We start from the raw sequence: 20,091 nt of genomic DNA, 5'->3' as shown, positions 1-20,091 counted from the left end.
CCACAGATTATCCAGGGCTATCTGGTCCTATGCCTAACATGTAGTATATGCTCAATATATCTCTCCTGAATAAATTATTTTAAAAAGTATATGGTAATTGAAAAGACTTTAATCTCACTAATAACAAAAGAAGTGCTAATGGAAACAGGCCAATTTTTACCTATTAGGTCAGTAAACATGACAAACCCGATAGGATTTGGTGTTAACCAAGATATCTGCGGGAGGCAGATATCTCTTTGAACTTTCGGGTGGAATTTGAATTGGTAGAATATTTTCAGAGGGTGACTTGGAAACATGTATTAAAACAATGCTAGCCTTTAACAAGTAATTCCATCTTAAAATTTTATTTTAAAAAGATAATAAACATGTACTTAAAATCTCTGAAGTTAAAACTACTTATTTGATAACAGAGGAAAAATAACCATCAGGAGACATCAACAGGATATTATATAGCCATTAATACAATTTATGGATGTAGAATATTTTAGAGTGTTAATTATAATCATATTTTCATTATATGAATGTTATTAAAGAATAAATGTATTTCCTAGAATGCCTTTTTCCTACTATAGAAACCTAATTCCTAAAAGCAGTCCTACTAATGAATGAAAGAATAAAATATTCAATGGAAGTAAAATGTCAATCAAAGCTCCTTTACCACAGCCAAATAAGTGATAATCATCTGGGCAAAGAATGAAGATATATGTGACAATATGGGTATTAGTTTTTATTATTAAAGCCCTTTTCTAACTTTTCTCTAGCAATGTCAATTCAAAAAGTAGATGTACACATTTGAAAAGAAAACCATGTATGTTAAGAAATGTGCATTACTGTTATAGAACTATCTTGTTGACATATTACTTGGTATTCTTGGTGAATTTAAAAATAAAAGTGACATCTGACACATTTTATAGCATTTTTTATACAAATTAAACTTGTATTAAAGTGACTGAGTCGCCCTGATTTGTTTTCTCTCTCTCAGCAACATGGCTGACACTCTCTTGCTTCACTTCATCTATTAGAAGAAACACATTTAAGTAAAATCCATTAATAAAGCATCTCTTCAGATAGAATCCAAAGGTTTACTCATAATGGGTGGATAAAAACTTACCTTTTTGACTTCTTTACTTGATCTGAATGTCTGCTGAACAAAAGAATCACTTTCAATAGCTTCAATTTCTTTTACTCTCTTTACTTGTTCTACCAGGGTGGCTTGGTCTGAAAAACAGGGTATAATGTCAGCGTATTTTGGTGTAAGCATGTTAATAACACTACACCTAAGCAATGTTCTTTCTATGAAGAAATTTAATTGGATAAAAAGACATTATAAATTAAGCTATAACAAGAAACTCTTTTGTTCTGAGATCCACAAATATAACATTCCTATGAACTAAGACTCATACTCAAAACCTAAAACACTGCTAAGAAGGCACTGCCATAATGATCTCAGCTAATCTGGTGGGAGGACTTTTTCTTAAACTTTAGCATTTTATCATGGAAATACATATAAAAGGAATAAGGGCACAGTGAATCTACCTGTACTCAGTGCTCAGCTTCTATAACCATTAACTTTCTGTTATTCTTATTTAATCTATCTATCTATATCCACCTCAATTTTTTTGGGTGGATCTGATATATTTAAAAATAAATCCCAGGCATCATACCATTTTATCCCTAAATATTTTAGTAGGCATCTCCAACAGATAAGAACTTAAATAAGACAAACAGTAACTTGACAATATCATTTTCACAACTAAAAATATTATCAATAATTCCTTAATTTGATTACATATATAAATATTCCATATTTAATTTTCACTAATTGTAAAAAAGTCTTTTTATAGTTGGTTTGAAATAGGAACCAAACAAGGTCCACACATTGCACTGGGTTGGTAAGTACCTTAAGTCTCTTTCTATCACTTACAGTCCACTGCCTTTCCCTTTCATTGCCATTTATTTACTGAAGAATCTGAATCATGTATCTTATAAAGTTTCTAGATTCTGGATCTGGCTGATTTTATTCTAATATTATTTAACATGTTCCTCTATTTCCCATGTTTTGTGTAAACCACTAGTGAAACCTATAGGTTTAATTACATTAAGGTTCAATTTCTTTTGGTGAAGAGTATGTCATAGGTGACGCTGTGTCATTCCTACTACATCATATCAGGATGCACGTTTCCTACTTTTAGTGGTTAAGATTGATCAGTGGGGACGAGGTGAGTCAGTCTGACCCCTTAGAAAGTTCTCCATTAGGCCGGGCGCGGTGGCTCACGCCTGTAATCCCAGCACTTTGGGAGGCCGAGGCGGGCGGATCACGAGGTCAGGAGATCGAGACCATCCTGGCTAACACGGTGAAACCCCGTCTCTACTAAAAATACAAAAAATTAGCCGGGCGTGATGGCGGGCGCCTGTAGTCCCAGCTACTCGGGAGGCTGAGGCAGGAGAATGGCGTGAACCCGGGAGGCGGAGCTTGCAGTGAGCCGAGATCGCGCCACTGCACTCCAGCCTGGGCGACAGAGCGAGACTCCGTCTCAAAAAAAAAAAAAAAAAAAAAAAAGAAAGTTCTCCATTAATCTCTCACTTAGCAAATTAGCAACATTGTTTGTTGCTTTGAGCCATTATTTCATCAGAGGTTGTAAAATGGTGATACTCTATCATTCTTCCCACATTTATCAGCTGTGATTTTTCTATAATGAAGAACATTTCCTCATTAACTATTCAGTGACTATGAAATACAGCCTATATAGAAAAGTCACAATAAATGTTTGATTCTTTCTCTTTATTTATCAATTTTGGTCCAAAGGTGACCAAAGATGATCATTATGAGTTCACGAATATTTGTTTATTTAATGTACTTTAGTCCATGGTAGTCATTTTCTTATTTTGATGCTTCAATTGCTTCATTTTTGGGTAGTAGGATCCTCTTGAAGTTGATTCCTATATCCTTTCAATATAATCCCCAGTAGTTATGGCTTAATAATAGTTGTAGAATCATCTTGAACAGTTTCTGTCCCAGACCTGAAATTAGCCATTTCTCCAAAGAATCCAGGCTCTTTATAATGGAGAATAATATTTATAGACAACGATCTGGGTACTAGGGGTATTCATTGTTACTGAATTGTCAATGCTTCTGAACCTCTTCAGTACGTGAGATATGAAGTACATACTTTTAGAAGGAAACAGTTAATATGAGTTCATGCTGATACTACCAATCAAATTAAAGATTTTAGGATTTTGAAAGTCTTTTATTTTATATTTGTACATCTTTTTTCTTACTCTAAAAATCTTAGGCTCTAATGATATGACCAAATGTATTTGTTTTTCTTAATATGTATATGTATTACTTTCAAAATAACAGGACAAACATTACTATTAATAACAAGATGTATTAACACAGTTTAAAATTTTGTTATGGTCTTTGACCTTAAGATTTATTCTACTGCTGAAATGCTAAAATACTATGCTCTAAAGTCATGAAATAATTCTCTGCATAATTATGCTATCAATTTGATATACAATTAGGTTTATTTGTTTCAGTTAATTGAAAAAAGTATTTTAGGTCTTACTTTGTGATTAATATTCATTTTTTAGTTGCAAAAAATATTTACATGATTCTAAGGTCAAAATTTAAAACATCATTCACAAGTCTAGAATGTCCCTAGTTCTTACTCCAATCTAGAGGTAACCATTTTTACTAAGTTTGTGTTTACCCCTCCATTGTTTATTTTTGAGAATATAAGTATATTCTTTTCTTGCTTACATAAAATTAGCATACTACATACTACTATGTATCTTACCTTTTTCACTTAATATTTCTTCACTCTCACTCCATAGCAGCTAAGAGAGTTCTGCATTCTATTTTATAATTGCATAGTATTCTATTTTATAGTTTGATGATAGGTTTTTCCACGAATGGCCTATGGATGGTTAGTTGTTTCTAGTCTTCTGCTTTCACAGTTACAGCTTTAATAAATAGCCACGTGCATGTGTAATTTCATATTTTTGTATTTTCATATTTTTATATTTCAGTTTTTTCACATGCTAGCTGGGCAGAAAAAATGTAACATAATGACTTACACCCTTGCTGTTTAAATTCATTTTAAGCTGATATGAAGACATAGTTGAATTAGGAGTGATTGTATACTCAGCTAAGGCACTTAAAAATCTTGGGATTTAGGGTTCATGGATAATAGTCACATTTACTTAACAATAGTAGTAAGTGGTTTGACACGAAGGTGGAGTTTTTTGCAGCAAACTAATTTTTATAGCAGCTTTATCCTTGAAAGGTTTAATGTTGTTACAGAGATAAATATAAAGAGTATTAAAGGAAATTTGGTTTCATACATTCAACAAAAATGTTATCTGAAAAAATCTTTGTCTCAATTTTTGACCAATCACAATTTATAATGATATAGTCTTGTGCAAGTTCTAGTCTATTTGTGGGAAAGATGGCTCTTATGAAGATGTGTCCCTGACAGCTGAAACCAGTCTTTTCTCTTGTGAGAAATAATCAGATGAGAATGAAATGCTTGGAAGTAGCAGCCACCACAGCCAATACTCCCACCTTTGGAAGAATATATCTTCCCACATAATAAAACCAAGCACTGTCAGAGTGCCATGTAAGAGTAAATAGTCCCACATGCTTTATACAATGAAAGCTCCTCTAGATTTTAATTATGCAATGTACTAATTGAGCATGTGAAATGAGAGAAGATTCTTTGCCCAGCTAATTTATTAATATTAACACATCCCATACAAGTAGATAAATTTTTTATTAATTACATATATAATAATGTTAATATGGCAAAGGAAAGTCATAATGGGTACTAGTCTGTGTAATCCAACTTCAATGTCAATATGAAAACTACATTTGTCTGTATAGGTCTTAGTTAATTTCACTAGAATTATTTCACAGTCACTAATTCCCAACCAAAAGACATTATTTCTGACTTCAGGATGATGTCTCATATGAATGAAATGTTGGACCTCTTGAATTTTTTCTCTAAACATATTCTCTATTTGGAGTTGTAAAGGAAATCATTAGTATTAAATGTCAGAGGTGACCTCACAAACAGTACTTGATGTCTAAAGCTTGCAGTGTTTGTAGCTTTAAATTTGGACATACAACCAGATCCTAATACAAATAAAAGTGTTATCATAGAGGCTTGCCAAAACCAATGCTTAACAAAATAGCATTGGAAAAATTATAAAGGAAAGAAGGAGAAAGATTACAGAAAAACATCATTATCTTTGTGTTTCTTTAAAGATCACTTCAGAACTAACAAAGTGACAGAGCAGATAGGAGAAAGCCAGTTTGCCTTACTCACAATATGAAAATACACCAACATAGCTTTTTTGTTTCAATGTGGGAATCATTTTACTGGTTGTAAACGCATGTTAAATTAAAATTTGAAAGATTCCCAGGAGATTTACATTTTCAGCTTTACAGTACCTCAGCTCTATTGTATGAAAATAGACATAAAAAATGTTTTAAATTGCTTCTTACTCAAAATTCTCATGTCAGTGACCACAAATGTATGTCTTGAGTATAACCCTGTCATTTTGGGAAGCAGAATAAAACATATCAATAATATATATTACATTGTTTTAAATTCAGTTTCTTAAGTTTTTCATGTCAATTTGTCATTTAACAATTTTGTGCCAATTTTAAGATTGGGAAAATGTGATTTAAAATGAGTTATGGTTTATATGTGCTGCATAAATGCCCAACACACACAGTATCTTGTATTCATTAGCCATGAAGTAAAATTAAAGACAAGTAACAAAGTTACTGGGAGAATTAATATGGGATGTTTTAAAACATTTACATAGTAATCATGAAGGAAACACACCATTAGTACTTGATGATTTTTTAATAAACACATTATTCGTAAATAAAATGTTTTCTGCTAGATGTTAATGGAAGGGATATACACTTCATAGTAAAATAAAAAATAATAGACTCAGACAGCCAAGTCATTACAGACCACAACAATCAATACTTAACTCAAAGTATAGAAAATCACTTTCCTTTTGTGATGAAAAATTTTAAAAAAATTGTATTAGTTACTGTTGATGTTTATAGTATAAAAATTAGGCTCTCCTGCTTCTTCAAGTTATATTTGACAATTTCACATTTTATAACACAGAGTTTTCTTTTAAAATACCAAATGTTATACAAATTTTAAAACTAGTAAATGAAGATGACAAGGTCCAATATCAATCTTTCATTTGAAAAGAAAATTTTAGTCTTCTCATACTGCATTTGTAGATTACAAACATAAACCAATCTCCTCTAATAGCAATGCCAGGCTGAGAACTGAAGATGGCACTATTGCCCCAGATGTGATCATGACAAGTAACAACCAGCAACTTCAACTGACTCCTTTAAAATACTAATATTTTATGAATTTTCCCAAAGATAAGATGCATTTTATGTTACAAAAAATTTGGGTCAGTTGGCCCACAGTTACTGAGTTACTTATGTTACTATTCCAGAAAAAAAAAAACATACTAATAATATTGCTACAAATACATAAATAATACAAAAGATTATCTTATTTTCATATTAAATTAGCTCAAATTTTAGTCAAGAATAAAAACATTAAAAAAATTCCTTCTTATGTTACAAGACAGATAATAAAAAACTTTGAAATGTAAAGTATTTTTAAGTGCTTTACAAGAACAACAAAAAAGCAAACAACAATATGTTTGTATGGTAAAGCTGGCTATTCAATAAAATTTGTGGACAAAACATCTCATAAAGCTTAATTGGAATTCTAAAGTTTTAAATTTCTCATGAACACAGGTTTCAAATAAGTGAGCACATCCAATTGTTTTCCCTTTCAAAACAGTACATTTTAAATGTTTCTTTTAAAACACATACAAGGCAAGCATTATAAATCTATCCAACTCCAACATTTTGAGGTTGTTCGAGACCAATATCACTGAGAACAAATTTCCAGAACTGATATACACAAATAATTTAAAAGATGAGAAAACTCCTTAAGTGGAATAGGGCTTTTCTATTAGTCTTCTGGAAGCTTATGCTACAGGACCATGTTACATATGCCGACGAGGCTCCTGAAGTATCTGAAAGGAACTCCACTTTGGACGAGATCCAAGACAAACTCACCTTAAACTGCTTACTATATCAGATTAAGTAATAGGAATAATGTTAATGTGACTGTACCAATGAAGAAGAATTTCTGTTAAATATTTTAATAAGTGAAAGTGAACTGGGCATCAGGCTAAGCTTTATTAAAAACAAAATCCACACTAAATGTCTCATTCAACTCTTCTCACCTGGAATGCTCTCACCTTCTCTTAATCCTCCCTGTCATTTAAGGCCATGTCTGATGTCCACTTTGTGATGATGCCACCCCTTGCCACCTGTGAGTAAAAGGGCCTCTTGCATAATTCATTTGGCTTTTAGCATATGCTGCCTTGCAAATCTCTTCTTGAGTGAAAGCTTCTTCTCCCCAGCTAGAGGGGACATACCTCTTTGTGTCACCTCCAGAACTTAGTGGAGTGTGCTTTATTATCTAGTAAGCAGTCAATAAACATTTGTTGAATAACTGAAATTTAAAGGGCAGTAAAGTTACCATTAAAAAATAAAACTTCATGGAAGAAAATGTCAAATTATAAAAAGTTTTTGTAACTTAAAAAATTAAATGTCTTTCAGTGGTGAGTTTTAAGGGCTCTGGGTTTGGGCTATCTGGGTTAAACCCTGTCTCTGCTATGTACTAGCTGTGTGGCTTTGGGCAAGTGGTTCAAGAGTGTTGGTCTCCATTTTCTCATCTATGGCATGGAGATAATAATAGCCTAAACATCATAGGGTGGTTGAGAGATTTCCCCCCCACATCTTCCATCCCTCCCTCCATCCCTCTCTTTTCAAATAAGTGAGCACATTCAATGCACCAGGCATTGTTCCACACAGTAGGACTTGGAAATGAATGAGAGTTTCTTCCTTCATGAGCTTATGTTTTAATGAGGGAGACAAATAATAAACAAGTAAATAATATAATATCAAGGAAAATAGAGCAGGCTAGAGGGCTAGAAAGGAGGAAAGGAAACTATTTCAGATGGGGTAAGCAGAGAAGAACTCTCTGACATGGTGGTATTTCAGAAGGCAAAAATGATGTGAAAAAGCAAGCCACAAAAATCTGGGAGATGATAACCTGTGCTCCACACAGCGATAGGGAAGCATTAAAAGCACTTAAGAAATGGTAGCAGATACAGGAAGCACAGCATAAACAAAAGTGCTAATTTAGTAACAGTACTAAAGACATGGAAGTTGGCTAAACAATTCTTATATAAATCTGTATATTTCTGACAGTATGGTTTATAATAAGCTGGCAATATTTTTGAGTTCAGGCAAGTAGAAAATGGCTTTAGCTCATACATCTTCTGGTAAACCTGTGGTGTGCCAGGATGTGGAAATGATAGGAGGAGGGGAGAAGGAATGGAAGCAGTGGAGGACAGGCCTGTGCACATCTATGAGAAGGCACAAAAGGCCCAGCTGAATTTTACCACCCACCAAGGCACTGGAGTCCACCATGATTCACTGAATGCTCTGGGTTGAATAGGAAAGTGGTATTTTGCTGACATATGGTTACCCAGGCTTCAGTGACTAAAGAGATGGGAGATCTTGTCACTTCCTAATGGATGTCTTATAACACAAACTACCCAAAACGACAGTTATGCGGTAGAAACCATGTTTTAAAGCAAAGATATTTTGTTCTGGTGTATATATGTCCACGGAAATTTTTGTTTTCATCATCGATATATGTAATACCTTTCCAGTGGGGAAAGTCATAGAAATGAATTTTTCATTTAAGTCATTGTTTAGAAGGCCAGATGAGCTGTTCTGGTAGCAGAAGTAAGTAATAGTAACAGCAATAGAAATTTAAGGTACTCTGCGCTGAGCACTTCACATGGATTACCTCATTTAAATATCATGACCATGAGGAATAATACTGTTACCCTCATTGTAAAGATGAGAAACTGAGGCTAATAAATAACTTGGTGACAGCCACATGGCTAGTTGGTGGTACAACTGGGATTCAACCCCTGAATTGTGACTAGTCATTTTCCAGTCAAATGAATTCTTTACCCACTCCTGCCAAGCAACAATTTATTTTTTCCCCACTCCATCCATTTATAATAAGTAATAAATATTCTTGATATTGTCCTTTTTCTGCATTTTAATGCTTACTCATTCAGTAAAATACAGTGTAGCTTTATTTGTAGGAGATATATATATATATACACACATACATATATACATAAAATATATATATTTTATATAATATCTTACTCTTCTGGCATTATCTTGAACTAGATTACAGATGTGCATTTTCAGAATCTTTCACATTTGAAATTTTTAAAGGGATATATATATATATCACATCTAGAAAACCTTTGTAAATGAATTAAAAAAGTTTCTAAAAACCTAGCATTTTTTCCCTTAAGCCTGCAAACAACCTAAGTAGGAAATTGTCACTTTAAGCTGCTCTTTATTTACTGTTCAGCAATTGTTACAAAAACCAAGAATGGTTTCCATGAATTTGGTTAAACCAACAACCACTACATAGTCCCAAAATATAGACTATTGCCTTATGCTTATTGCAAATGTAATCAACATTGATAGTCAAATCCACTTTAATAGAGTGGTAAGAATTCATAATCCCAACAAAACTAAAGCTACTGGAAGTTTTCTTATTTTAATAGGGTAGGAAAAAGGAATATAATTTGATGTATACCAGATTAATAGGTCAGAATACAGATTCTGCAGTTGCTGTTTGCTGTCCATTTTAATTCTAGAATCCTTATCGACTCTAATTAAAATTCTGTAGATGGAAGAGTTGTATGTTTCTAAGGAACTTGCAGTGAATGCTGTCTGCCAGCCATCTCTAAACACCCCATAACCACACACAACTCGCCTGTCAGGAGAGCTAATGCAGACATCGCAGGGCACACCACATTTGTCACTGTGGCTAATATCAGAGATACGCAGCTCTTTTTTCTTAGCACACAAAAGCAAGATATGTAATTCAATGCTCAATTTACCCTTGTCTCGCAGGAGATTTTTCCCCACTAATTGATAGAAATTAAGCCATTAATCAAGCCACTAGCCATCATTCAAACCAGGAAAGATGAATACAAACTTTCATCATAACCACCTTCCCCATTTTAGTGTTCATTAGCATTAATTTTTAATGCAATTATGCTATTCTTTTACGCTGAGCTCATAAATTACTGCTCTTTTGTTGCTGGCTGGCCTTGTAAAATCCAAACTAATGCTTTGTGCTCTGATCTTAAAGGCAATTACTAGGTTCTTCTATCTTTTATATCTTTGCATCCCCAATAACCTTTATATATAACGAACATCCATGACTGACTATGCCTGTTTTTTTTAATGCCTCTATATAAATCTCTATGAATATATAAATGTAGTCGAATGTGTCTAAAATAAACATATATATACACATACCACATACATTACAAAATACACACATTAATATAAAAAATCTCACAAATTCATATTGAAGTTCAGGTTCAAATATAAAGATATTGTTATGATTTCTCATGATAAAAATGTAATGCATTATTGTATAGAAGTTATACTTTTTATAATGAATTAGGGAAAAGAGGAATACTAATTGTGGCTAATTATTATACATATTTGCAAGGGTGGAACAGCTACTAAAAACAGAAATAATAACTTTGAATTTCAAAATCCCTTAGTTCTTTACCCAGGTTTACTGTCTCATGTTTAAATCCTTATTTTTAAAAAATTGTGTTGAAACTTGAAAATCAATGAGAAGGAAATGAGGAGTATCAGAAGATTGGAAAAACCATTTATCTAAAAGTGTGTTTTTATAAGCACATATAATAACTCCAGAGTCTTATATTTTACAAAGTGGATGTATTGGATTATTAGAGGATGGTAGTAAAATGAAAAGAGTTTCCAGAAATAAATATTGAACCCAGAGGCAACATATCTACTTAGTTCTCTATTCTAGAGAAGGCAACAGGATGTATTCTGCTTATATTCACCAAAAAGCATTGATTAGGGTCACTCCTATGTGCAAAGGAGATTAAAAAAAAAATCTCCAACTCTCTTCTTGCATCATTCCATTAATGTCTTTGCCTCTGTTTGCAAGTTTTTATGTCTGGCCACCCACTAGCTAGAGAAAGGGTACATGTATGGCATTAAGATTAATGAACTAAAACTTGCTGGAAGATGTTAGCAGTGCTGATGATGTTGGTGCCAGCCCAGTCAGCTTGGAGTTACATAGTTGCAACCTACCCCTAACACCATGGGGCTGGGAGTATATTCAGAAGTGGCGAGTATATTCAGAAGTCTTTTACCAGTAAAAAAAAAAAAAAAAAAAAAAAGATTTTGAACTATTACCTTCTTAAGATATAGATACGGTGATGACTGACTTGAATTAATCTTTTATTTCCTCTCATGGTTAATTCTTTACTAGTTTTCATCTTTAATAAAAAGTCCTACATGGATTAGAAGCAGTTAGGCTAAATTCTATGACTGGATTCCCTGGACCAGGGGACTTATTATGCAAGGAAAAGCAGACAGCTTAAGTCCAAGTCTTTTGTGATCTGTTCTTTAATGATGTCAGAAGCAAATGGATACCTAACATAATTGTATTTGAACATTAGTCAGTATAAAGTTATGAGTTCTAATGTCTCTTCTTGTAAGCATATTATGTTTCGGCTCATAAGCTTAGAGAAAATAGTCTATGGCCTCATGTGCCTTAATTTCTCTGAACAGAGCCAATAAAAACACTGGGGTTCAGAAATAGGAAATTAATTTAGTTAACATGTATTTATGCCAGGTGCTAGGCTAGGTGTTGGAGATTTCTGGTTGAGATTTCCAGTTGCTCTCTCAGAGTTCATTGGCAAATCAAACTAATTCTTATTTAGAACTTTTATCTGCAAGCAGTTAAGATCTGACTATACAGTGGGTAGGAACAGGGATTTGTTGTGTTTGCAAGTGCCTTAGCATGTTTCACTTGATCCTAATTTTTGGTAATACGTAATATACCCATTTCTAAGTTTAAGATATACTATTAGAGCTAGATTTTGGATATGAAACCAAGTCTTAGTACTTCAAACATCCTCTACGCTTCCCATTGCACTAGGCTGCTCTGTAGCCTTTCAATCTTTGATAACCTTACATGATTAATAGTTATGATTTTATGTGCTTATTTTATCAATTTTATGTACAACTTTGATCCTTTAAACAGAGGTGGGGTAGGGAGGATGGTAGAAGATGTGAGATGATGTTAATTTCTCTTTTCTAAAAGCAGAGTATTTTGCTATATCAATAATGAAGTGCATCATATAAAATCATAAGGTTTAAAGAAACCACCAAATACTTCAAATTGCACTTAAAATATTAGCTTTACTGAAGTATAATTTATCTATAACTGTGCCTATCAAAGCATACAATTTGGTGAGTTTTGGTACATGTTAATTCTGTGTTACCACTACAACAATCAATATATAGAACATGTCCATTGTTACCAAGAATTTTCTTGTGTCTCTCTGTAGTCAATTTCTATCTCTACCCTGACCCCCAGACAACCACAGATCTGCTTCCTGCCACTTTAGATTAGTCTGCATTTTCTAGACTTCCATATAAATTGCATACTCTTTTATATCTGATGTCTTTCACTCAGCATAATGTTTCTGAGATAAATCCATGTTGTTGGGTACATCTGTGGTAATGCTAGTAGAATTCTATTATATGAATATCTGCAATTTTTAAAATCTATTCACCTGCAGATGAACATTTGGGTTGTTTCCAGGTTCTGGCTTTTGAGAATAAGATTGCTATAACATTCATGTACAACTCTTTGTGTGAACATGTTTTTATTTCTCTTGGATAGTAAATACTGCCCTAGTACTGAAATAGTTGGGTTGTATGGTAGACATATGTTTAACTTTGTAAGACACTGCCAAACTGATTTCCAAAGTGGTTATACCATTTTATGTTCCCAACAGCAGTGTAGAAGAGTACTGGTGCTCTACATCTTCATCAACAGTTGGCATTATCAGATTTTTAACTCACAGCCATTCTAATTGGTGTAATGTATTTCACTGCTGTTTTAATTTGCATTTCTCTGATGACTAATGATATTCAGCATTTTCTTCATAAGATTATTGGCCATCCTTTCTTTTCTGAATGATCTGTTGAAATCTTTTCTTCATTGTTTAATTGGTTGTTTGTCTTATTGAGTTATGAGTTCTTTATATATACGGAATTGAAGTCCTTTGTTAATACATATTGCTAATATTTGCTTCCATTCTATGACTTGCCTTTTTGTTTCTTAATGCTATCTTTCAAAGAATAAAACTTTTTAAGTTTAAGGAAGTATAATCTATCATTTCAAAAAATGGTTTGTGCTTTTTGTGTCTTATCCAAAAAATCTTTGCATACTCAAGGCTGCAAAAATTTTCTTCTAGAAGTTCTATAGTTTTAGCTTTTATAATTAGGTTTATAATACATTTCAAGCTAATTCTTATGGGTCCCGCATTTTTCTGCTGTGAAACTAAAGCTAATTCTTATGTATGATGTGAGGTAAGGGTCAATGTTTCTTTTCCTCAGTAAGAATATCCAGTTTTTTCAGTAGCATCTGTTGAAAGACTTTCCTTTCCCAATTGAATTGCCTTGGTAGTTTTGTTGAAAATTAATTGATCATATACGTGAGGGTTGAGCAAGGTCTCTCTACCCTGCTCCATTGTTCTATATAAGGGGTCTTAAAAAGTTCATGGAAAATGTACATTATAGAAAAACGGTATGGATTTCAATTTTGTCTGCACCAAAATAAACTTGAATTAACTCATCATAACATGTCTGAACAGGATCTAGTTTGAGGGACTAAGAGGGATAAGACATCAGTTTGAAAAGAATCCTTATCAGAATATGAATTCTGCAAAGATTGAAGCAAGAACAAACATTAAATTTATAATGAAGCTTGGGTGAAAGAATGGTGAAATCATTGATGCCTTATGATAAGTTTATGGGGACAATGCCCCAAAGAAATCAGCAGCTTACAAATCGTTTTAAGAAGGGATGAGATGATATTGAAGGTGAAGCCTGCAGCAGCAGACCAGGCACATAAATTCGCAAGGAAAAAATTCATCTTAATTGTGCCCTAATTGAAGAGGACTGATAATTAACAACACAAATAGCCAACACCACAGCCTAAACCACAATTCAATTGGTTTAGCTTACGTAATTCTGACTGAAAAAATTAAAGTTAAGCAAACTTTCCAATTGATGGGTGCCAAAAATGTTGTGCCCAGATGAACTGCAGACAAGAGCAGAGATTTCAATGGAAATTACTAACAGGTGAGATCAAATTCTTCAAAGAATTGTAACAGAGATGAAACATGGCTTTGCCAGTATGATGCCGAAGACAAAGCACAATCAAAGCAATGGCAACCAGGAGGAAGTGGTCCAGTCTAAGCAAAAGCAGACTGGTGAAGAGCAAAGGTCATGGCAACACGTTTTCGGGATGCTCAAGGCATTTTCTTGTTAGCTTTCTGGAGGGCCAAAGAACAATACTTATTGAGAATACTTTAAGAAAATTGGCCAAAGCTTTAGCAGGAAAATGTCTGGGAAAGCTTCACCAGAGAGTCCTTCCCCACTATGACAATGCTCCTGCTCATTCCTCTCATCAAACATGGGCAATTTTGTGAGAGTTTTGATGGGAAATCATTAGGCATCCACATTACTGCTCTGATTTGGCTCCTTCTGACTTCTTTTTGTTTCCTAATCATAAAAAATCTTAAAAGGCACCCATTCATCTTCAGTTAATAATGTAAAAAAGACTTCATTAACATAGTTAAATTCCCAGGACCCTCAGTGTTTTAGGGTTGAACTAAATGGCTGGTATCATTGCTTACAAAAGTGTCTAGACCTTGATGGAGCTTCCATTGAGAGATAAGGTTTATATTTTTTATCTTTTAATTCAATTTCCATGAACTTTTAAAAGTTCCCTCATATGTCTATCCCTATAGTAATATATAGTCTTGATTACTGTAATTTTATACCGTAAGTCTTAAAACAGGGAGTATAGACATCTAACTCTTCTTTTTAAAAATTGCTTTAATTATTCAAGGTTGTTTTCATTTCATGTAAAACTGATTCTGAGTAGAAACTTTGCTCCTACTACTTTATGTTGAGATTTAGCATTAGGATGCAAAGTATTATATATAATAAGATTTAAGTTCAGAAATAAGTTGAAATACAAATGATTAATAAGAGACTTTTCATAGTTTGCTAGGTACAACACTTAAAAAAATGCCTATCACTTAAACCAACTTTAAAAATAGTGTCTGGAAATGGATCAATTTATAAAAATGTTATTGCTCACAAATAGATACTGCTATTGCGAATCTTTATTTCTTCTGATTTTAGAGCCAAAAGTTGAGTCATGTTCATGTTACTTTATAAAGTAGTTGCCACATAAGGACATAATGGTCTAAATGACTAAAAACAATGTTGATGCCAAGTTTTTTCTTTTTTGGTCAATGAGTGTAGGCTAGAAAATGTATTCAGGTGTCACTGATGACAGAAAAATCAAAAAGGAGAATAAAGAATGAATGACTAATAGAGAAGGCAACTTTTCAGGGACTTTAAAGAACTTAGGGTGAGCATATATATTTAAGAGTCTGAACCATGAGGGAAAATTCTAACTGTCCAGGGAAAAAAAATGAAGCATGGAGAGATCTCAAATCAAATGGATGAATAATCTGCACTCCTCAAACCATTATTTAAGAAGTAATATACATAAGTATACTAAACTGTGTTCTGAAATCTGCAATTATAATCTCCTTTCCATTTGGTCGTCATTTTGACGCTACTTTATCCTCAATTCAGCTTTTTCTTTCAAAGAAATGCAAATAATATTCTTGGCTTTTAATCAAGACAAGCCCTAAATGCCATATTATCTTTATCGTGAAAGTAGGGTACGGCTGGATGCAGTGGCTCATGCCTGTAATCTTAGTGTTTGGAAGGCTGTGGTGGAAGAATCACTTGAGCCCAGGAGTTCAAGGCTGCAGTGAGCCGTGATTGTGCCACTGCATTCTAGCCAGGATGACAGAGTGAAACCTGTCTCAAAGGGGAGAAAAAAAAAGTAAAGTAGGCCTTGTGTGTTTTTGTATGTTGAAATACAGTTGGCCAAGCTGTATCAAGGAATATATATGATTATTATTTATTGCTGCTTATTTTGGAGAAGACTGAAATCTTCACAATGTTATGAAAATTATATGATAATAAGAGCTATGAATTCTATGCAAAGCTAATTTTTTCAATTAAAATATTCTGGTGAGACAGCTTAATTATTTCATTTAAAAAATTCTACTTCAAGAAAAAAAAGAGTAGCAAACTTTTCAGCTGGAAATCTCAATCAATAACGATCCTACCCTTTATAAAAACAGAGAAAAGTTTCTATATTTTAACGTATAATACATTATCATATCAATAAAGCAAATCATTCTAGTCCCCACATTTGCTAGATTAAACTGAGACATATATAGAGCCATTCAGATATAGGAAGCATAGCATAAACAAATAAATAAAGGAATTAACAAATGGGAAGTGAGATTATATATTTTAGCCCATTCCTCAGCACCTTTGAAGGAAATCAGCTATAGGAACAATATTATTATTAACCATTAATTTGTTTTTACTAACTGTTTTTTCATGACAAATACAATGCTTTAAGTCATAAAATTGCAATATAATAGGCAAATCCAGCTCTATTTACAAGTGAAGTAAGTGACTGTGAATATTAGTGCTCTAAGTTCTAGCTTCACAACTAATGATATAATCTTAGGCAAGTCTTCCCATTAAATTTACATCCTTTTTTTGAGTAAAGATATGGTGTATACTAAAGTGCAAATATGATCTCTGGGCAGAGGTGGCATTTCAGCAGAGGTGAGTTTGTTATTTCATAGAAGAAAACAGGGCCCTGCAGCATTGAAAAACTCGGACAAATGAAAAATCCAGAGGATAAGGAACTGATGGAAAGATCAGGATTGTGTGGGTGCTAAACCCTGGGGATAAGGCAGGACAAGGGGTTCCGAAGATGTGGGGCAGTAGAAGGAAGGAGAGTAAAGAGACAACAAATAGAACATGTACAACAGTCTTGAACTTCACATGGAGATCTGCTGGTGACTAGCGTGGAATGACAGTGGCTCTAGGGCATAATCTCTAACCATAACAACATAATTTCTAAGCAATCTATTAATATTTCACTTATTTTAATTCTTATGGAGTCATAACATTAACTACCACCAATAGGTGACTAGTCTTCTAAAAATATGTGATCTTCGGGAATGGAGAGATGGTAGTGGCAATCATTCTGTTATGTCTCAAAATTTGGGCAGAAAATGTATTAATCCATACAGATGGAGAAATCTGCAAACCTCTTAGGTATGTTTACCAGTTTGTAGTAACTGTAACTACATAACCAGGGAATAACCAGGGAATTCTAGTTATGTTAGATAAGCATGCCATTTCAATCCAAGCAAAAAATATGGGAATAAAATTCCAACCCATGAAGACTAAGACTGATTATAAATAAAAATTTTATATATACCCACATACATAGACATGCATAACACACTTCTAGGTCTACTTAAACTCATTTAATAATCACAAAACTATCACATAACAATGTTAGCAATAAACATAAACCTTTGAAAATGAAACCACTGCAAATTCACAATTAATTTGAAACATTTCAAGAAGAGTTTTTACAGGCTGACTCAGGGCTTGATCCTGTCAGCCAGATGGACATAGGAGGTCAATAATCCAGAAGCAATAAGACAGTGATTAGGCAGACAGTAAAAACAATTCCCTGGAATCAATTACTGTCCAACACATCAGAAAGTCATTTGACCCAAATACTCAGGAAATGGATTTAAAAGATAATTTTCAGTGTCTCTTTGCTGCCCATTTCTCAAAGTCTTCTATAGTAAACACATTCAAAAAGCCAAGTACTACCTTAAATTATCTCTGACTGCAAATAGTCTGTTCAAAAGTGATGACCACATCAAAAAGTGGGCAAAGGACATGAACAGACACTTCTCAAAAGAAGACATTTATGCAGCCAAAAGACACATGAAAAAATGCTCATCATCACTGGCCATCAGAGAAATGCAAATCAAAACCACAATGAGATACCATCTCACACCAGTTAGAATGGCAATCATTAAAAAGTTAGGAAACAACAGGTGCTGGAGAGGATGTGGAGAAATAGGAACACTTTTACACTGTTGGTGGGACTGTAAACTAGTTCAACCATGGTGGAAGTCAGTGTGGCGATTCCTCTGGGATCTAGAACTAGAAATACCATTTGACCCAGCCATCCTATTACTGGGTATATACCCAAAGGACTATAAATCATGCTGCTATAAAGACACATGCACACGTATGTTTATTGCGGCACTATTCACAATAGCAAAGACTTGGAACCAACCCAAATGTCCAACAATGATAGACTGGAGTAAGAAAATGTGGCACATATACACCATGGAATACTATGCAACCATAAACAATGATGAGTTCATGTCCTTTGTAGGGACATGGATGAAATTGGAAAACATCATTCTCAGTAAACTATCGCAAGAACGAAAAACCAAACACCACATATGCTCACTCGTAGGTGGGAATTGAACAATGAGAACACATGGACACAGAGAACACATGGACACAGGAAGGGGAACATCACACTCTGGGGACTGCTATGGGGTAGGGGGAGGGGGGAGGGATAGCATTGGGAGATATACCTACTGCTAGATGACGAGTTAGTGGGTGCAGCACACCAGCATGGCACATGTATACATATGTAACTAACCTGCATATTGTGCACATGTACCCTAAAACTTAAGGTATAATAAAAAAAAAATCCAACAAATGAGGTGCCAATTCTTTAGGGAGTAAATTGTAAAAGTTTATTAACAGATACTAAAGAAAACCTAAATAAATATGCAGAGCTATACCATGCTCCAGGATAAAAATACTCAATATCATAAAGACATTATTCTCACCAAATAAATCTATGGAGTCAATGTAATTTCAATAAAACTCTCACCATTGTAGTTGGTCAATTTATTTACTTAATCTATTTAATGAAACCTGAAAAACTCATTCATATGGAAGAACAAAGATTAAAAATAACCAATTATTCATATAGAAGAAAAATCAAGTGTGGGATTTGTCTTACTAGATATGAAGACTTAATAATCAATTCCAATACAGTTAGAAAGGATGAATAAAACCTACTATCTGATAGCACAACAGGCTAACTATAGTCAATAACTTAATTGTACATTTAAAAATAGCTTAAAAAGTACAAATGGATTGTTTGTAACACATAGGATAAATGCTTGAGGGGATGAGTACCCCATTTTCTGTGATGTGATTATTATGCATTGCATGCCTGTATCAGAACATTTCATGTACCCCATAAATGTATACACCTACTACATACCATGAAAATTAAACATTAAAAAAAAATTCCAGGTGGATTAAGAATTTAAGTGGGAAAATCTTTGGAGCATATGATTATGACCTTGACTTAGGGAAGAATTTTCTGATACAGGACATAAAAAATATAAAACATAAAAGGACTAATAAATTTGAATACATAAAAATTAAGACATACTAAGAGAAGATATCTGTAATACATATTAATTTACAAAGAACTAATAAAAGATAAACCAATAGAAACATGTAATTAAAAACCTGAATAAACATGTCACAGATAAAGGAATACCAATGACCAATACATACATGAGAAGACGCTCAAGCCCATTAGTAATCTTGGAAATGACCTTGCAAATCAAAATCAGATAACATTTTATAGTCATCACACTATGGCAATGAAATCATACACTGGCAACAATCAAAATGTCTGGAAAGATCAAGCATGGCAAGGATGTGGAGCAATCAGAAATGTTATGCAATAGTTAAGGGAGTGAAGACTGGCATCAATCACTTTGGAAACAATGTGGCACTATGTGGTTGAACTGAAGATGTGTGTA

General features: G+C 33.6%; 1 protein-coding gene across 4 annotated transcripts in view; it reads right to left on the bottom strand.

Annotated features, from left to right (window-relative positions):
- The window catches only part of RSRC1 (arginine and serine rich coiled-coil 1), a 483,059-nt gene that overhangs the window by 7,422 nt on the left and 455,546 nt on the right, over positions 1-20,091 (bottom strand). For all 4 annotated transcript variants that reach the window (XM_063603003.1, XM_057301951.2, XM_057301952.2 and 1 more), the window contains exon 8: positions 1,112-1,218. In XM_063603003.1, the coding sequence (XP_063459073.1) occupies positions 1,112-1,218 (107 nt within the window). The remainder of the gene's footprint in view (positions 1-1,111; positions 1,219-20,091) is intronic.

This window comes from Pan paniscus, chromosome 2 (assembly GCF_029289425.2).
Source record: "Pan paniscus chromosome 2, NHGRI_mPanPan1-v2.0_pri, whole genome shotgun sequence".
Classification (NCBI taxonomy): Eukaryota; Metazoa; Chordata; class Mammalia; order Primates; family Hominidae; genus Pan; species Pan paniscus.
The sequence above is the reverse complement of the archived record's forward strand: the minus strand, read 5'-3'. Positions and strand labels throughout refer to the sequence as shown.